Consider the following 16,568-nt stretch of genomic DNA (forward strand, 5'->3'; position numbering starts at 1 on the left):
CAGGGAGGAGTAGGTTCGTACCTTCTCTGCAGAGAGGCTCTGCAGCTCTGGTCCTGGGCTCAGGACCACCGGATATGCTTAATAGCAAACCATCTGTCCGGAGTTCTAAATGTGCGTGCGGACAATCTCAGTCGGCATTTCTCGGCCGATCAGGAGTGGCGGCTACATCCAGACCTGATCCTTACATCTTCCAGATGTGGGGGTTTCCTCAGTTAGACCTGTTTGCCACTCTGGAGAACGTGCACTGGCCGTCGTTCTGCAGCCTCCAGTACCCACTGCAAGGAGCGTTGGGGGACGCGTTTCAGATTTCTTGGAATGGCCAGTTGCTTTATGCATTTCCCCCATACCCTTGATTCCTCGGGTTCTGAGGAAGATTCACCAAAACCGGGCCCAAGTTATCTTAATAGCTCCGGATTGGCCGAGAAGGGTTTGGTACACAGACCTTCTCCAACTCTCACTGTGCCCTCGGCTACGTCTCTTTCACAGGGTAGACCTCCTGTTGCAGTCGCAGGGGCAGGTTCTACACCCCCACCTCCAAACCTGCACCTACATGCCTGGAGATTGAATGGGGCAATCTGAATTCTTTTTCTCTCCCGACAGAAGTGGTGGACGTTATTTTATCGGCCAGGTGCCATTCCACCAAGACTGTCTATGCCGGGAGATGGGCGAAATTTGTTTCTTGGATGGAGAGAGACAAATTGATCCCTTAAATGCCCATTTATCTGATATTTTGCTTTTTGCACTTTCATTGGCACAGAAGGGTTGCGCAGTTGCAGCGGTGAAAGGCTATTTATCAGCGCTGTTGGCTTTTCTTTGCCTTCCTGATCAACCTTCCTTATTTAAGTCCCCTATAGTTCTTAGCTTCCTTAAAGGGTTAACTAACAAGTTTTCTCCCATTCCGTTTGTTATGCCTCAGTGGGATTTGAATTTAGTTCTCACTTTTCTGATGGGTTCACCGTTTGAACCTTTGCTTTCTTGCCCATTAAGGCTATTGGTTTTGAAGACAGTTTTCCTCACAGCCATCACGTCTGCTTGGAGTGTGAGTGAGCTACAGGCTCTTATTGTAAAACCCCTTTCACATCTTTCAATGCAGACAAGGTGGTGCTGAGAACCAGGGCAGCTTTCCTACCAAAGGTAGTTAATTCATTTCATATGGGGCAATCCATGACACTTTAGTCCTTTTACCCTCCTCCCCATCCATCGAAAGAGGAGGAAGAGACTGCATCGACTTGACCCAAGGAGGGCTTTAAGCTTTTATATTGAAAGGACCAGAGAGTTTTGAGTGGACGATCAATTGGCTATGTGGGGAAGAGGAAAGGAATGGCAGTCCACAAGAGAACATTGTCCAGGTTGGTCATTCTTTTAATTAAACTCTGTTATTCTTTGGCAAAGAAGGTTCCTCCTGTTGGTATTAGGGCCCATTCCACCAGGGCTAAGTTTGCCACTTCAGCCTTGGCAAGAGGTGTCCCGGTTGCTGAGATCTGTAAGGCCGCAACTTGGGCTTCCCTCCACATTTTCGCTAAGCATTATTTGCTTGGACTTGTAAGTTAGGAGGGACGGCCATTTTGCACATTCTGTGCTGCAGGATTTCTTGGTGTGACCATTCAGGCACCCGCCTCCGAGTGTGGTACTGCTTTGGGACTTTATTCATAAGGTGAGGAATCCACAGGTAGTTGTATCCATCAGAAGAACAAGTTACTTACCTTCGGTAACGCCTTTTCTGGTGGATACACTAGCTACCTGTGGATTCCTCACAGTACCGCCCTCCTCCCCATTTCCAGTCTGGTCATATCAAGATTTCTGTGGGTGTATATGTATATACGTTTTTACTCTTTTTATTTGAATAAATATTATGTATTATTTGATTGACGTTTATATATATATATTGAGTTTGTGAAGTCGGTGATCACCTGTTCGCCTCAAAGGCACGTAAAAAAATGGTGAAAACTGACATCAGCACCCCGGTGAGGACCTTTTATTGCCACAATGACGTCAGACGGAGTCGCGTGGAGTCGGGCAATTGAGACGTCCTCGTCAGCGTGCAGAGCTGGGAAGAAAATTTCTTTTAAATGCTGGCGCATTGGGATAATTCATAAGGTGAGGAATCCACAGGTAGCTAGTGTATCCACAAGAAAATACGTTACCGAAGGTAAGTAACTTGTTCTTCAGGCCTTATTTAGGGATGTAAAGGAGTTCTGCATGAGACATAGTAGCAAAATATTGCTTATTCCAGTTTACTGGGAACAAGATAATTTCTGAATGCTTTGGGTGTATGGAAAGGAATGAAAGGCTGTAGCTTATGTATCTTTGAAACCTCATACCAAGCAGCAGAGGTAGGTGTAAAAGATTCTGAGTACGTTGGAGTGAAGGGAACAAACAGGTTTGTGAAAAAGGCCAGTGTGTCAGTTGGAAAGTTGATTGGGTAAGTTAGAGAGCATAGCAGTTGAGGAAGGAAAGGTTCAGACTTCAGTCTTTGACTCTAGCATTAGTGATCATTATCCTTTACAATGGCGAATAACTGTGAGAAAGTCTGAAATATGAATGAAAGGGAGGTGAGGAAATGGGAAAGTGCCATATTTGCATGTTCACTAAGAAATTATGTCACTAAAAGAATTGGTGCATAGAGAAAATAACATTTGACCCAGGACTATGCGTTATTTGACACCACCAGTAATTCAGTGGGTAAGGAGAAATTTGGAATTACAGGCTACTGATATTACGCCATTGGGCAAGCATGAATAATGATTAAGGTGATGTAGGAAAGTGCCTTTTTGGCATGGTTACCGCCCCCTTTTTTGTTTGATATTGATGCTGATTTGACTGAGAGTGTGCTGGGATCCTGCTAACCAAGCCCCAGCACCAGTGTTCTTCCCCAAACACTGCACCATTGCTCCCACAATTGGGACACCCCAGCCCACAGTTAAGTCCCTTGTAAAAGGTACCCATGGTACCAAGGGCCCTGTGGCCGGGAAGGTCCCCGAGGGCTGCAGCATGTATTATGCCACCCAGGGGGACCCTTCACCAAGCACATGCACCCTGTCATTACAGCTTGTGTATGTTGGTGGGGAGAAAAAGACAAAGTCGACATGGCACCCTTCTCGGGGTGTCCTACCCACAAACCACTGCCTGTGGCACAGGTAAGTCACCCCTCTAGCAGATCTTACAGCCCTAAGGCAGGGTGCACTATACCACTGGTGATGACATTGCTACAGGAGCAATATGCCCCTACAGTGTCTAAGTTCATTCTTAGACATTGTAGGTGCAGGGTTGCCATACGAAGTACATGGGCTGGGAGTTTTTCATTATGAACTCCACAGCTCCAAGATGGCTCCACTGAAGTCTGAGAAGTTTGGTATCAAACGTCTCAGCACAATAAACCCACATTGGTGGCAGTGTTGGACTTCTTGAAAAATGAACCCATAGGGCACCTTATGGAAGCCCCGCGTAGTTTAGCTAAACGTCTAGTGCAGCACTGACTGGTCTGTGCCAGCTTGCCACTTACAGATGAGTTTCTGACCACATGGTGTGAGAGTCTTTGTGCTCTCTGTGGCCAGAAACGAAGCCTGCACTGCATGGAGTTGCTTTACAACCCCCCTCCCCCCGCAGGAGCTGTAACACCTGGCGGTGAGCCTTAAAGGCTCATGCCTCTTGATACAGTGCCCCAGGTCACCTCTGCTAGTGGAGATGCTGGCCCTCCAGACAAAGCCCCACTTTTGGCGGGTAGTCTGGCGGGAAAATTAGGAAAAACAAGGAGTGACCTCTTCAGCTGGGAACACCACAGTTCTTGAAAACTATTTAACTTGCCAAATTGAAACAAAGTGGTGTTGATACATGTGTATGATACTTACTTGCAAATGTACTTACCTGCAAACTGAATCTTGTGGTTCTTGAAATAAAGTAACAAAGCATATTTTTGCAATATAAAAATCATTGGCCTGACGTTTCTCATTGAGTGTGCTTCCTTTATTGCCTGTGTGTGTACTACAAATGCTAGTATTATCTACTTTAGCCTCTGTTAAGCCTCTGGGGAACCCCTTGGAATCTATGCATGCTATATCTTATTTTGTTATAGTATTTACAGAGCCAGCTTCCTACAGGTGATATCTAGGTAGCAAAGAATAGAGTGATCAAAGTGTGAAACATCACATATAGATGAAGAAAAATAATGGTAGATGGTTATGATAACCTGATGTGATGAAGTTGGCTACATGTGTGAGTGGTTTCTGTAGACTAGAAGGCACAGATCCATCCCTGGATAGAAGGGTTTAAGCAGGTTTTTGTACGGGGAGATGGAGTAAAGACTAGGAGTTCCAGTATTTTTAAGAATAAAGGGATCTAATACACTGATGATTGATGAAACGAAAGACTATATCGTATTTTATTTTTGTTTATTTCTTATAGTGTTATGAGGCAGTGATTAAAAGAGAAGTAAGGCAGAGGAGAACTTTATAGAAAAAAGTTAGATGTTTAACGGTTTGTGGGCTAAGAAGATCAGAAAGAGGGCATGAAGGATTAGGGGGATTTGATTAATGGCTAAGCTGTGCTGATCAGTAGGGTGGACAGACCAAAGAGCGCAACTTAATTAGGGTGGTAGTAGAGCCGCCAGGAATATCTCTAGTGGTGGTGATTTTAGATGAGAAATACAATACAAAATCAGTTGTCGTCCGTGATGGTTGAATGCATTTCACGTAGACAGTAACTGCTGATGATGCATGCATGTTCTTGAGATGAGGGTCATTGAGAATTAATAAGTTTCTGTAAGTATTCTGGTTTTCCATTGTGAAGGACAAACTTCAGTACATCTATACTACTTCATGGGTATTGCAGTTTTGAGTGCTTTTCTCTTATGGTATTTTCTAAGTAATGATAACAGTGTAAATCAAACACTAGCAAATTACTCTTTGTAGAAGCCAGTGTCTTGTGATGTATTAAAAGTGTTAACTGTATGCCAAATGTATTCCAAAGTCTTAGTGGACAGAATATAACGTGTTTTAATTCAGAGTCTGAGTGAATTAATTAGGAGGAGACTTCCTTTAAATAAGGTGTTTGTATATATATTAAAGGGGCATTTGTGTGTATGTGTACACACAGACACACACAGACACACACAGACACACACAGACACACACAGACACACACAGACAGACACTCACAGACACTCACAGACACTCACAGACACACACAGACACACACAGACACACACAGACACACACAGACACACACAGACACACACTCACAGACACACACGCACACACATACATACCTACATTTTTCCATAGGGTCTTTAGACACGCCTACAGCCCGAACCGCTGAACGGAATTAACCAAATTTGGCAGGCAGCTAGATCCTGTTCTGCAGATTGTGCTTTTTGTGATTTGTTGTAAAACCGTTCAGTAGTTTCTGAGATATTAGAGGTCAAAATATGTAGATATCTAGGGGTGCGGTTCCTCCACGGATCCAACTGTCCCCAAGGTGATACCCCATTGGCTGCCAGCACTTCAGCAAGGAAGTGTTGGCAGCCATTTTGGGACTCTGCCTGAGCCAACCCCAACAAAAAAAGTTTTAAAAAAAATAAAGAAAAGTGGCTAGTGTAGGGACCCCTCTAGCCATGGTGCAGAGGTTTCCAAGGAGCCCTTCCATGGCTAAAAAGCATATTTTGAAAAACAAAATTGTCAGAAAAATCTGCAACTGAATCAGTGGATTTTTCTGAGTTAAAAAAAAAAAAAAAAAAAAGCGGTCTCCTTTGCTTTTCTTTTACTTTGCCCCCAGGGTGGACCAGGTGCAAGGGGCATTGGGGGCTGAAAAAAGGACGGGCGCACAAGGCCCCCTTCCTGAGATTTCTAGTAGCCTAGGGGACTAAGAAACAAACATATGCGGGGCTGCATCTGCTGGTGATAAACTCTGCTGCAGTAGCGTTGTCTGGCTTTGCCTCAATAGCTTTAATGCATTGGATAGTATCTAGTTGGTAAATAACGCAGCCAGTGTAATTATATTTTTAACTATGGTATTCTGTATGTCTTTCTATAATCCCATAAGCTCTGTGGTTTATTTTTTTTTGCAAATAGACTGCAAAATAACAATATTGAGCATATCAATCAGTTAATTTTTTTTAATTGCTCATTAAAAGAGGCTAATAGCATTGAAGCACAGTGTTGGTCAAAATATTAGCCTCTTCTAGTGGAGAAATCAAAGATTAGTCATTGGTGGTCACAGTTTTATAGATGAGCATTGTATGGTCTCCTCTTTTTTTTTTTGTTGCCTTATCCTCTTCTTTCTGGTGCTCATTGTAAAATTGAGGGTTTTAAAGTGCTGTTTTTTCTGGATGGTGGCTTTTTTTTTTTTTTTTCTTTGCCCATTAAACCTACATAAGCAAATGTAAATAGTCTGAGTAACTGTACTAGTCTTTTCAAGGTGCTTTCACTTCGTAATGATGATTTTCTTTTTTCCCACAGTTGGTTCAGCTTCCTGCATTCAACGTATTGTCCCAAGGATTTCTTTGCCAGAGGCAATGCCAGTGTCTAGATCTGTTATGATTAAAAATAATTCATTTTCAGTGATGTGCTCCAATGGAAAAAGAAAAAGGACTTCTGGCCACTCTGGCTTTCAGAGCTTGGGGCACTCTGAGGGGCAGATTTCTGAGTCTTACCTGCATTTATCTGGTAAGGAATTGAAGAACACAAAAAGTTGCTTCATGGATAATGCGGTAACTGCTTCCAGTCTTGGAGTTCCAGACTCAAAAATAGCAGATTTAAGAACTAATAACGGCTCACTTTCAAAAGTCTCCTTAGAAAGCAACACACAAAATGCAAGGAGATTTGTCTCACTTAACATTGACCCCTCATCAGTGAAAGCTGTTAATGCTAGACAGTGTCACCACAATACCACTGAACATTCCAAAGACACCTCTCTAATTGCCCAGCCAGCGGAAAGTTTGAAGCTATCTGTTCCTTCTGATGAACGGACTACATACCGTCATTTAGCCTGTCTGCAGACAAAAGCTTCTTCAAACCTTCATTCTCTAGAACAAATGCATTTGCGGCCACACCCTTCAATTATGGGTTCTACCTCACCGGAGCCTCAGGACACTAACTGTATGATTGCTCTTCCCCATGTGGAAGAGATTTCACTTCCATCAGAGTGCTGTGGAACACTGAATTGCAAAGGAGATTTTAAGCCTGCTCTGCGTTCCTCCGAGATAATTCGAAAGCCTTTACTCTTGAAGGAAATTGATGGCACAATTACATCACATTCTTCAGAGGATGAGTTTTCATCTAGAGATTTGCTTCCATCTTCAAATGGAGATGTTCTCAGATGTGAGCTTGTAGATGACCACAAACCAAATAGAAGACGGCAAGACTCTCTGGATAGTGATGACAGTTTTGAGTGCAATTTGGATAGTGATGATGACGATGAGATGCTGCAACCCCTTGAAAAAATCATGCAAAATGCTTCCAGTCTTCCAACTGCAACACCAGAGAAGGCGTGTTTTGAAGTTCTCTCTTCACAGGAGTCGATAACGCCATTGAATACTCAAGTAAGTATGCAAAGTATTTCCTGTTAGCTCTGCTAGATATAATGTATCGATATAAAATAAAGAAAAGTTTTGCTTTTCCAAAACTTCAATTTTGAACTATTTTATCTAACCTCTAGTTCTACTAAAATGACACTATCCATAATAATAATTACATTCTTTAATACGTGACATACTTGTATTCAAATTGAAATAAAATGCAAAAGTCTCTAAAGTCCAAATCCTTATTCCACATATAAGCAAATGAATTCTTCACACAATAAACATACAGTTAGTATATTTAAGTTTCGATTGGACTATATGTCCCATATGAGTAAGAAGATATAGAAAGAGTGTTAAATTCACATGGATGTTAAATACTTTTTCTTATCCAAAATTTGATATTTGTCTTGTCTTCTGAGTTGAATGATAGTTACTTTAAAGGCAATGGCTCGAAAGCTACATCATCATTCATCGAATACAAAGATGCCAGTGTTTGCGATGGCTCCATTCTCTTGCTAAATTGATTTGAAACTCATCAGGCACTGGAAGATCAACAGCTGTGTATGTGACTTAGGTTACTTCTTTTGGATTATTACACACACACCCTGGTCTTTTAGGTCAGTTACTGATATTATTTTGCAGGGTTTGAAAGCTGGATAACTGTAGTGTCACCTGTCCTGTACCCTGGATGTCTACCTCGCTTCGTTCATATGTAGTACACTGCAGCTCGACCACCTTCTTGAGCTGTCTGCAAAAGTGTTTTTTGTGTGAGGAGGACCCTTGTTAGCAAAATCAATTATCACAAATCTAAAGCTGTGATAAAATGGAACTTTCACCTTTATCACGTTTTGGAGCCGACTATTACATTTTCTTGGCCTTACCAAAAAAGTGGCCAAATCATCCTGTTACTTTAAAAAACAAAACGGAGAAAAAAGATATAACAAATGAATTTGTCCAGATTTGTGGTGCATTAGCAGCTATACAGAGGTGTAATTGCTCATGTTTAAATGGAATTGACATTCTTTTACGAAAAATATGGTTTCCTGTAACCTCTTGTGAATTCTTGAAAGTTGTTAATATCCACCAATTCAAGACAATATAATTACCATGCGTCAAACACTTTAAATTAGGTCTTAGATAAATATTTTTTAATTTTTAAAGTTTCCCTGTCACCTTTTGTCTGTTGGTTTTCAAATAACAATTACTTTTTTTTTTTTAAATAAACAATTACAAATGTAGTTCTTAATTCTCAGAAGTTGCCTTTTCCCCATATCTTAGTACCTGCTTAAGTCTTTGATGATGGTAAGAAACGTTGGCATTCTTCTGGACTGTAAGTTTTGCAAGCCAGGATTTCTGGGGAGCTGCACCCGTGATCTTTTACCATGCGTCCTGTACTTCTCAGTGTGCTGCAGATCTACAGTTAACCTGCAAACAAAGTCAGCTAGAGGGTAACAAATAAAAGGTTTCCTATTTGCTGCTGTGGCTGGGATCATTACAGTTTCAATTTCTCGCCGCTAAGTAGCAGTTTGTGTGTGTTTTGGCCTAATGCTATCAATCAATCAGTAATTTGTTACGCGCGCTACTCATTCGGTAGGGTCTCAAGGCGCTGGGAGGGGTGTGGGGTGCTACTGGTCTAAGAGCCAGGTCTTGAGGGGCTTCCTGAAGGTCAGGAGGTCCTGGGTCAGACGGGGAGGGAGTTCCAGGTCTTGGCGGCAAGGTGGGAGAAAGATCTGCCGCTGGTTGTGGTACGGTGGACGCGGTGGCGAAGGCGAGGTTGGCTGAGCGGAGCTGGCGTGTCGGGTGTAGAAGTTGAGGCGCTTGTTGAGGTAGGAAGGTCCGGCGTCATGGAGAGCTTTGTGGGCGTGGATCATAAGTTTGAAGGTGATCCTTTTGTTGACGGGGAGCCAGTGGAGGTCTTTGAGGTGGGCTGGAGGTTGAGGATGAGTTGTGTTGAGGTCTTCTGGATACCCTGAAGTTTTCTCTGGAGCTTGGCGGTTGTTCCCATGTAGAGTGCGTTACCGTATTCCAGTCTGCTGCTGACAGGGGCGTGGGTGACCGTTCTTCTAGGTTTCAATGGGAATCCATCTGAAGGTCTTGCAGTGCATGCGAAGCGTGTTAAAGCATGAGGATGAGATGGCGTTGACTTGCTGGGTCATAGTGAGCGATGAGTCCAGTATGAAGCTGAGGTTGCATGCGTGGGTGGTGGGCGGTTCCCAGCGTGGCAGGCCACCAGGAGTCGTCCCATGCGGCTTTGTTAGAGCCGCAGATGAAGCTAACCACATGGACCTGCTGACTTATGACATGGAAGTCATAAAAATACTCTTTCTGACTTCTTAATTGAGCAAAGGTAGCGGGTCCAGAGAAAGCTTTGACCAGGTATGTTCATGTGTGAAGTAGAACCATATCGAACTACAGATGGGGCATGGGGCTATTGAATGTGGAATGGAACCAGGACTTGGTCAGACTAGGTCTGCAAACTAGGTTGACCTCAGATCTGTAAAGTCTTTATAGCTCTTTATAGGTATCCTTAAATGTTACACAAGCAAAACGATTTGCGTAATGTTTGGGGGCTTCAGGGCTGTTTGTATTTGAAGATACCTGCATAGGATATCCAACACATTCCCCAGGAGCCCGTCAGAATCTTTTTAGTAAGCAGTGCTCTTCAACACCACCCCACCACCTCAGCTGGCCGCAGGAATTTGATCATTTTGAGCTGAAATACCAACAGCTCCGACCTTGGGATACCCCTGGGTGAGGTCTGGAACATATAAAGTAACTGGTGCAAAATGTTATTTCTTATAACATGGATTTAACATAGCTTAGGCAGGTACAGTGGGCACTGTTGTCTTTTGACTTCTAATACTTGCTTTGTAGTTGAGGCTATTTAGCTTTGCACCAGCCATCCAATTTAACCTTAATGTTGAGACACATGTATTTCAGTTTGCCTGGTACCCAGATCACTGATGAGCATTATTGCTTAAACTGATCAGTTCTGGATTTTGTTAGAGCTTCTGATTTTTCTTTCTTGATATAGAATCTTAATTCCATCACAGAGCGGTCCAGTGTTTCAATAGTGCATGGATTGACATCTCCACATTTGTTACTGTGGTCAGCACATCATCATCCAAAAGATGTTATTCCTCTGCCCCAAACCTGATCCTCTTGATCTGTGGGTCGGTCTTAATCATAGGTCCAGTGGTTTCACTGCCAGGGTCAACAGCAAGGGGGAAATCAGGAATCCCAGTCTTGTCGCCTTTGCTAAGGGAAAACCATCCGAGTTCTTGTTGTTAACCCTAGTATTCGGGGCTATGTAACTCTCCAGTACCAAATTTATCTTACTTGGTCCCAGTCCCAATGTACGGTGGAGGGCTGCTAACTCCCGCTGTCAAATGCTTTGTCTACATCAAGTGATACTGTTTCCACTAAGTGTGCAGTTCTTCTAATGTTATCCTATTTCAAGGCTTGATAAATCCCGCTTGATCTGATGTAACTAAAAAGGGCATCAGATTCTCTAGTCTTTTGACTAGAATCTTAGTGATGATATGTGCATCTATGTTTAGAAGGAAAATTGGCCTGTACTATGCACATTACTTGTTGTCCTTGCCTGGGGCGTGAAGGTGATTTGAAAGCATTACACTTTTCCCTCTGTCCACTAGTTTTAGTTCTTTGTCATAACCCATCAGCGCCTGGTGTCTGCATGGGCTCACCTGTTTAAGAGGTTAAATTATTTCTGCTATAGTAATGGACACCTCTAGACTTTCCACATATTCACTTGGAAGGGTCAGAATCCCTTATGTTCGACAAAGGTTTGTATCTCCCTCGAGTCTACTTGCTTGCTGGCATATAATATTCAGAAAATGGCCTAGAAGAGGGACTGCTTTTCGCATTTCCTGAGTGCCCAAACCCTAGCCTGCAGAGATGTGTCCTAGTCTCTGAGTATTCCTCTATTTCCCTAGCCATTTGGGCTTTGTCTGCTGGGCCCCTGAACAGTCCCATGGTCTTCAGAAAAAAATTCAAAATGATTAGTGAATGAAACAGATTAGCTAAATTAACTCGGTTAATGGTAGACTACCGATGTCTAAACAATATTCTTCACATGCAGGAGAGGAAGGATGATTATGCAGATTAATTTTGACCTTCACTTGCTGCATATTGTTTTAATACCAGCATAGTAGAGTGATTTGCCGTGGATATTGCAAATATTTTTTTGAATGGCTTTTAAAAAAAAACACATTTTTTTTACTTTTGTATTCTGTTTACATTTCAGTTTACTGCACCCAGTCCTGTGGCTTACGCTAACAGCCTTGACCGACTTTTAAGAGAGAAAGAAGACTCTAAAAGGTTAGTTTAATATGTGTCAATTATTCAGCTACTACTGCCACTAAAAGAATGTTGTTTTTATGAAGACTGACATATTTCCAACTACTTTGTAAAGCAGAAGCCATGCATCATGCTGTTTTTAATGAAAATAATATGACTATGTAGTGGCCAGTAATGGGTGTGGTTTTGCCAGGTCCTGGAACAGTAAGATGGTCCCGTTAATAAAGGAGAAAGAATTTTCGTTAGGTGATGCTTCATGATAGAAAGTGTGTCTCTAGTTGGCTGAGGTATGCACCCTGTGCATGTAGACACCAGAATCCTAGTCGGTGTAAGTCAAATACATCACCTTAATTAACCTGTGCTCACCCTCTGGTAGCATGGGACAGAGCAGACCAGCTTAACCTAGATGGCAATGTGTAAAGGATTTGCGCAGTACTTAATTACAATAACATAGTGAAAGACACCACAAAAAGACTCAACACCAGATTAAAAATAAGTAAAATTTATCTTATTAAAACAAGAATAAAATGACAAAAATCCAGTCAGTAGAAGTCAAGATATAAATTTTTAAAGATTAAATCTGAAAGTCTTTGATGTCCCTGAGAGTGCTGAGAACGGCGACAACCCCTTGGAGGATCTTGTTTGCAAGGATGTAGAGAGCAAGTGCAGTCCTTCGCACTGCAGTTCAGAAGCAGCAGACCAACACAGCAGAGCAAACAGCAAAGTGTTAGTCCCTCCTACATCACAGCACACAGCAGCAGTGGGCCAATACAACAATGCAGTTGAAGAGTGGCAGTCGCTACTGGCAACACAGCAGTCTTTCTTCCTGGCAGAGTGACCTTGCTTCCTGTAGAGATATGATTTGCTTGGGTTTGGGGGTCCAGTAGTCATATTCAAAAACACCTTTGATGTGGGGGAGGCTTCAAAGAAGTTCACTGAAGTGCACAAGAGTTCCTTTCATCCTAACCCTGTCTGCCAGGCTTCCTGTGGTTTGGAGAAAGGGGCGTACTCCGTCCTTTGTGTGGAGACAGGACACCACCTATTGAAGTGTATGTGCCAAGCCCTCCCCTTCCCTCTGCCAAGGAAGACCCATCAGTATGCAGATAAATGCAGCTGAGTGTCCTGTGTTTGTGGCTGTCTAGAGGGAATTCACAAACTGTAGCTGTTACACAGCCCACCCAGACGTGTATTCAGAGACAGGCTAAGACACAAAATGGTTTAAGGTAAGAAAATGCCAACTTTTTTAAAAGTAAAAAGAACAGATGATGTACGGAATGCTGAACAGTGCAAATATTCACCCCCAGTCACAAAGATCTGGGTTTAATCCATCGTTTTTTTTTTGTTTTTTTTGTTTTTTTTCTCACCACGCCACCCCAATTTGGACCTAGGCATATGCAAATCAGTCTTGATCCCCTGCTCCCCATGGGAACAGTTGAGCCCGAACTGCCAGGCCAGGTACTCCTGGACTGGAAAAAAGCATCCTGGGACAGCTTTCTGGGTATAACCCCATATCAGCCAGGCTTGCTTGAATCCAGGGGCATGGTGAGCACGGGAAAAGTCCCCTCTATAACTTTGCGCTGCTCTCATACTTATTTGTATGCTGCTTATTCATGAGGTGCAGTGAACTTAGTTGCCGTACATAATTATGATTAAGAAATTACATCATTCTTGAATTATACTCATTTTCTTCTAAAAATCTATTTCTCCCAAGTACCTACTTTTTCCTAGGTTCTTATTGGTTATACTCTATTCAGACTAGCCTCGCCTGCAACAACAAAGAGGCAGAGCTGGATGTTTTATGCAGTTTAAAAGTCATACTCTCAACTGATATTTTTCCTTCAGGCAATCATAGTATTAACCTTTATTATTTATTGTCTCCTCCGACTGTTCGAGTAAGACCACTTTTGTTGACTAATTACTGAATGAATTAAATGCAGTCACCTCTCATCCATTCACTTTCGTTATGTGACTTTGAACTGTTCTGCTTATTCAACAGATGGTGTTCTTGTATATTCACAGCACATCCCTGCTTATTGATTCAGTCACTAAATCTCCATTTTATTTTTTATTTCTTCAGCTTTACCTTTCCTCTCTTACTGTTCACTAAACTGTTGCTGATAAACAATTAATGCCCTCTTACAAAGAACTGCAAAGCAACTAGTTTTGCTTTTAGACATCACTTGTTCTTGCAAACTTTGTTTATGTAGTTGTAATGTGGGTTAATAAACACTACTTTGTGTATTGCTAATCCCTTTGCAGTGAAACAATTGGCTTCTTTGTAGTGCCAGTGACACAAAAGGGAATGGAAGGGAATGATTACAAAAAGTCTAACCCCTGGCAATCGCTTGCTGTAGCGTTCTATTCCATGGGTACACCCACCGAGGATCTGTAGACAAAGGCCCACGTTATGCATATCAGTGGAGAAACAACAAAAGGAGGGGCAAAAAATGGGATATTCGGAGTACAAACTCCTGGTCCCGTGCGTAAGGCTCCCACTAGACAATGAATCAAAAAAAGTTACACACGGTTCCAAACAATGTAGAAGGTTTCCTTCCAGGGGATGGTCCAATCAGTAGATGGAAACCGAAATTTTTCAAAGCAAGAGCCCTCACTCACCATCCGGTGACATGCTTCATCATAGGGCTCAGCTCCTCGTCAGGCCAGCACTGCAATGCCTGACGGGCCCCACAAGGGGGCTCTTTGCCGGAGATCTTTTGAAAATCGTATGTAGCCGGTCAAAAACTAAAAAGTGTGAAGGATTGGTATATAGGAAGAATGTTAAAAATGACTAGAGGTAAAGACTAATGATTTTTATTCTCATGCTGATACCTCTGACATGATTAAAACCAGAAAACGGGGAATTGGTGGAATAATGTCCACATACCCCAAAAACAGGTAGGTATAGTTGTTATGTCTCTTAATAGGGAATAGTAAGAAAGAGACAGTGCACACAGGGTCCCCTGTGTCACTTTATGTAGTTGGTCAACATGTTTCTTGCTTTTTCAAAGAATTATCTTACGCGATTCGTCAGGACCTAATTACATACCTAATCCTTTAAATAATGGGTATTCCCACAAATGAGAAAATCAAAACCCTCCAAAAACTAATGGTAGGGCCACATCAGGGTAGTCCAGGCTCTAAAAAATCCACTCTGATTTATACAAGGGACGGTCACTGCCGGAACACCTATGCCTGCTGCTATACCCGGTATCACTCAGGCTCAATTCTTCATTGGAACAGTCCATCCGAATTGCCAGACGAGATCCCTTGTAGAAGAGAACCAGCAATCTCAAACTGATTTCAGCCACTTTAGTCCTCCAGTGAGGTATAGATTGGATCCTATGGCACAGGGAACAAATGACAACCATTTGAGCATACCCTTGGCCAGTTAGGGTGTAACACCAATCACACATGTAGTGCAACATATGTAAGTCCACTTTCACTTCTTTTATTGAAATTGTTTTTCTTTTAAACACCCCTGTTCACACTCCTCAGCATATATAGAGCCTTTTTACTGCCAAATGTTTATCTTATAATTTCTTAGCCCTCAAAATATTTTTCCATGTGGTCAGACTTGGAGACTTCTTAAGGAATGCATTTTTCACACGCATTCCTAGAATAGAATATGCAATATTGATCTTAGCTTCTCGTATAAGTCAAGTCTGAATATCCTATCATTCTGGGAGTTAGTAGATTTATATCGCTAAAATGCAACAACAGCGCAAAGCTGTAGCTACCATGGTTTCACAGACTGCCTTAGATTCGATTGATAGAATTTGCCATAATACAAAAGGGCCTTGTACATTTGTTTATATACAGAGTTAAGTTTAGCTATGAGCTCCTCGCACAAAGACCAAATAGCAATTCTGTATAAACTTTAGGTTTTTTTTTTTAACTTAAAGGCTTAGTTCATTAACTAGCTATTCAAAGAAAGAACCCAGAATAAATTGTTACATTATGGACAAGAAAAGAATACTACTGACGAAATAAAAGAAAATCATGGCTGCTCACACTGTGTCTGTGGAAAAAGGGGCGTGCACAGTATAAGTGAACAAGAGTCCATAAGACTAGACAAATACTTAGAAGGAGCCAATGTTAATCTAAATTTATCCCTGGGAATACGTTATGAAATCCTTATTCAAATGAAAGGAAGGGGATATTTAATCTTGCTGCTCCATAGCTGGGATTTTTTTTTTTTTAAAAAGGGTTTTGGGGTAGAGGTGTAATAAGCAGGAATGTGTAGGCTGAGCTGTTAAATAATCATCCCTAGCTTTTCTAATTGTATGTCAGTCACAAGGGCAATATATCTTAAGGCAGAGACCTCTGGTTCTCCGTTAAAGTTTACTTCTTGGTCACCTCATAGAGGCCTGCTGCCTCGTCAAGGTTCAAAACTACCATAATTGTTGAAAATGTTGGTGTGTCTTTCTCATCACGTACTATTTAAACATAATTTAAGAAAAATGATATAATCCTGCTGTCGGCTACCACTTATTCCACATTTTTTTCATTTGTGAGCAAACAGCTATGCAGCTACTTTGAAACTACTGCTACTGGTTAGTAAGACATGTAGGACCCACCTGGGCTTCCTTGTGACACTCATGTTTTGTGGCCCCCTGTGATACAAATGTGTGGGGTGAGGTGGGCATAAAATCCAGGGCAAAGAGTATTCCTGCTGTGCAGTACTAGAGCAAGGGTTGCCCATTGTTGCTTATGTGATGGTGTGGCCATGGAAGCA

General features: G+C 42.1%; 1 protein-coding gene across 1 annotated transcript in view; it reads left to right on the forward strand.

The window, feature by feature from the left end:
- Nucleotides 1-16,568, forward strand: part of SLF2 (SMC5-SMC6 complex localization factor 2) — a 393,983-nt gene that overhangs the window by 66,590 nt on the left and 310,825 nt on the right. Inside the window, exons 5-6 of the mRNA XM_069239517.1 lie at nt 6,453-7,534; nt 11,781-11,854. Of these exons, the coding sequence (XP_069095618.1) occupies nt 6,453-7,534; nt 11,781-11,854 (1,156 nt within the window). The remainder of the gene's footprint in view (nt 1-6,452; nt 7,535-11,780; nt 11,855-16,568) is intronic.

The sequence above is a fragment of the Pleurodeles waltl genome, chromosome 6 (assembly GCF_031143425.1).
Source record: "Pleurodeles waltl isolate 20211129_DDA chromosome 6, aPleWal1.hap1.20221129, whole genome shotgun sequence".
In the NCBI taxonomy this organism is placed as follows: Eukaryota; Metazoa; Chordata; class Amphibia; order Caudata; family Salamandridae; genus Pleurodeles; species Pleurodeles waltl.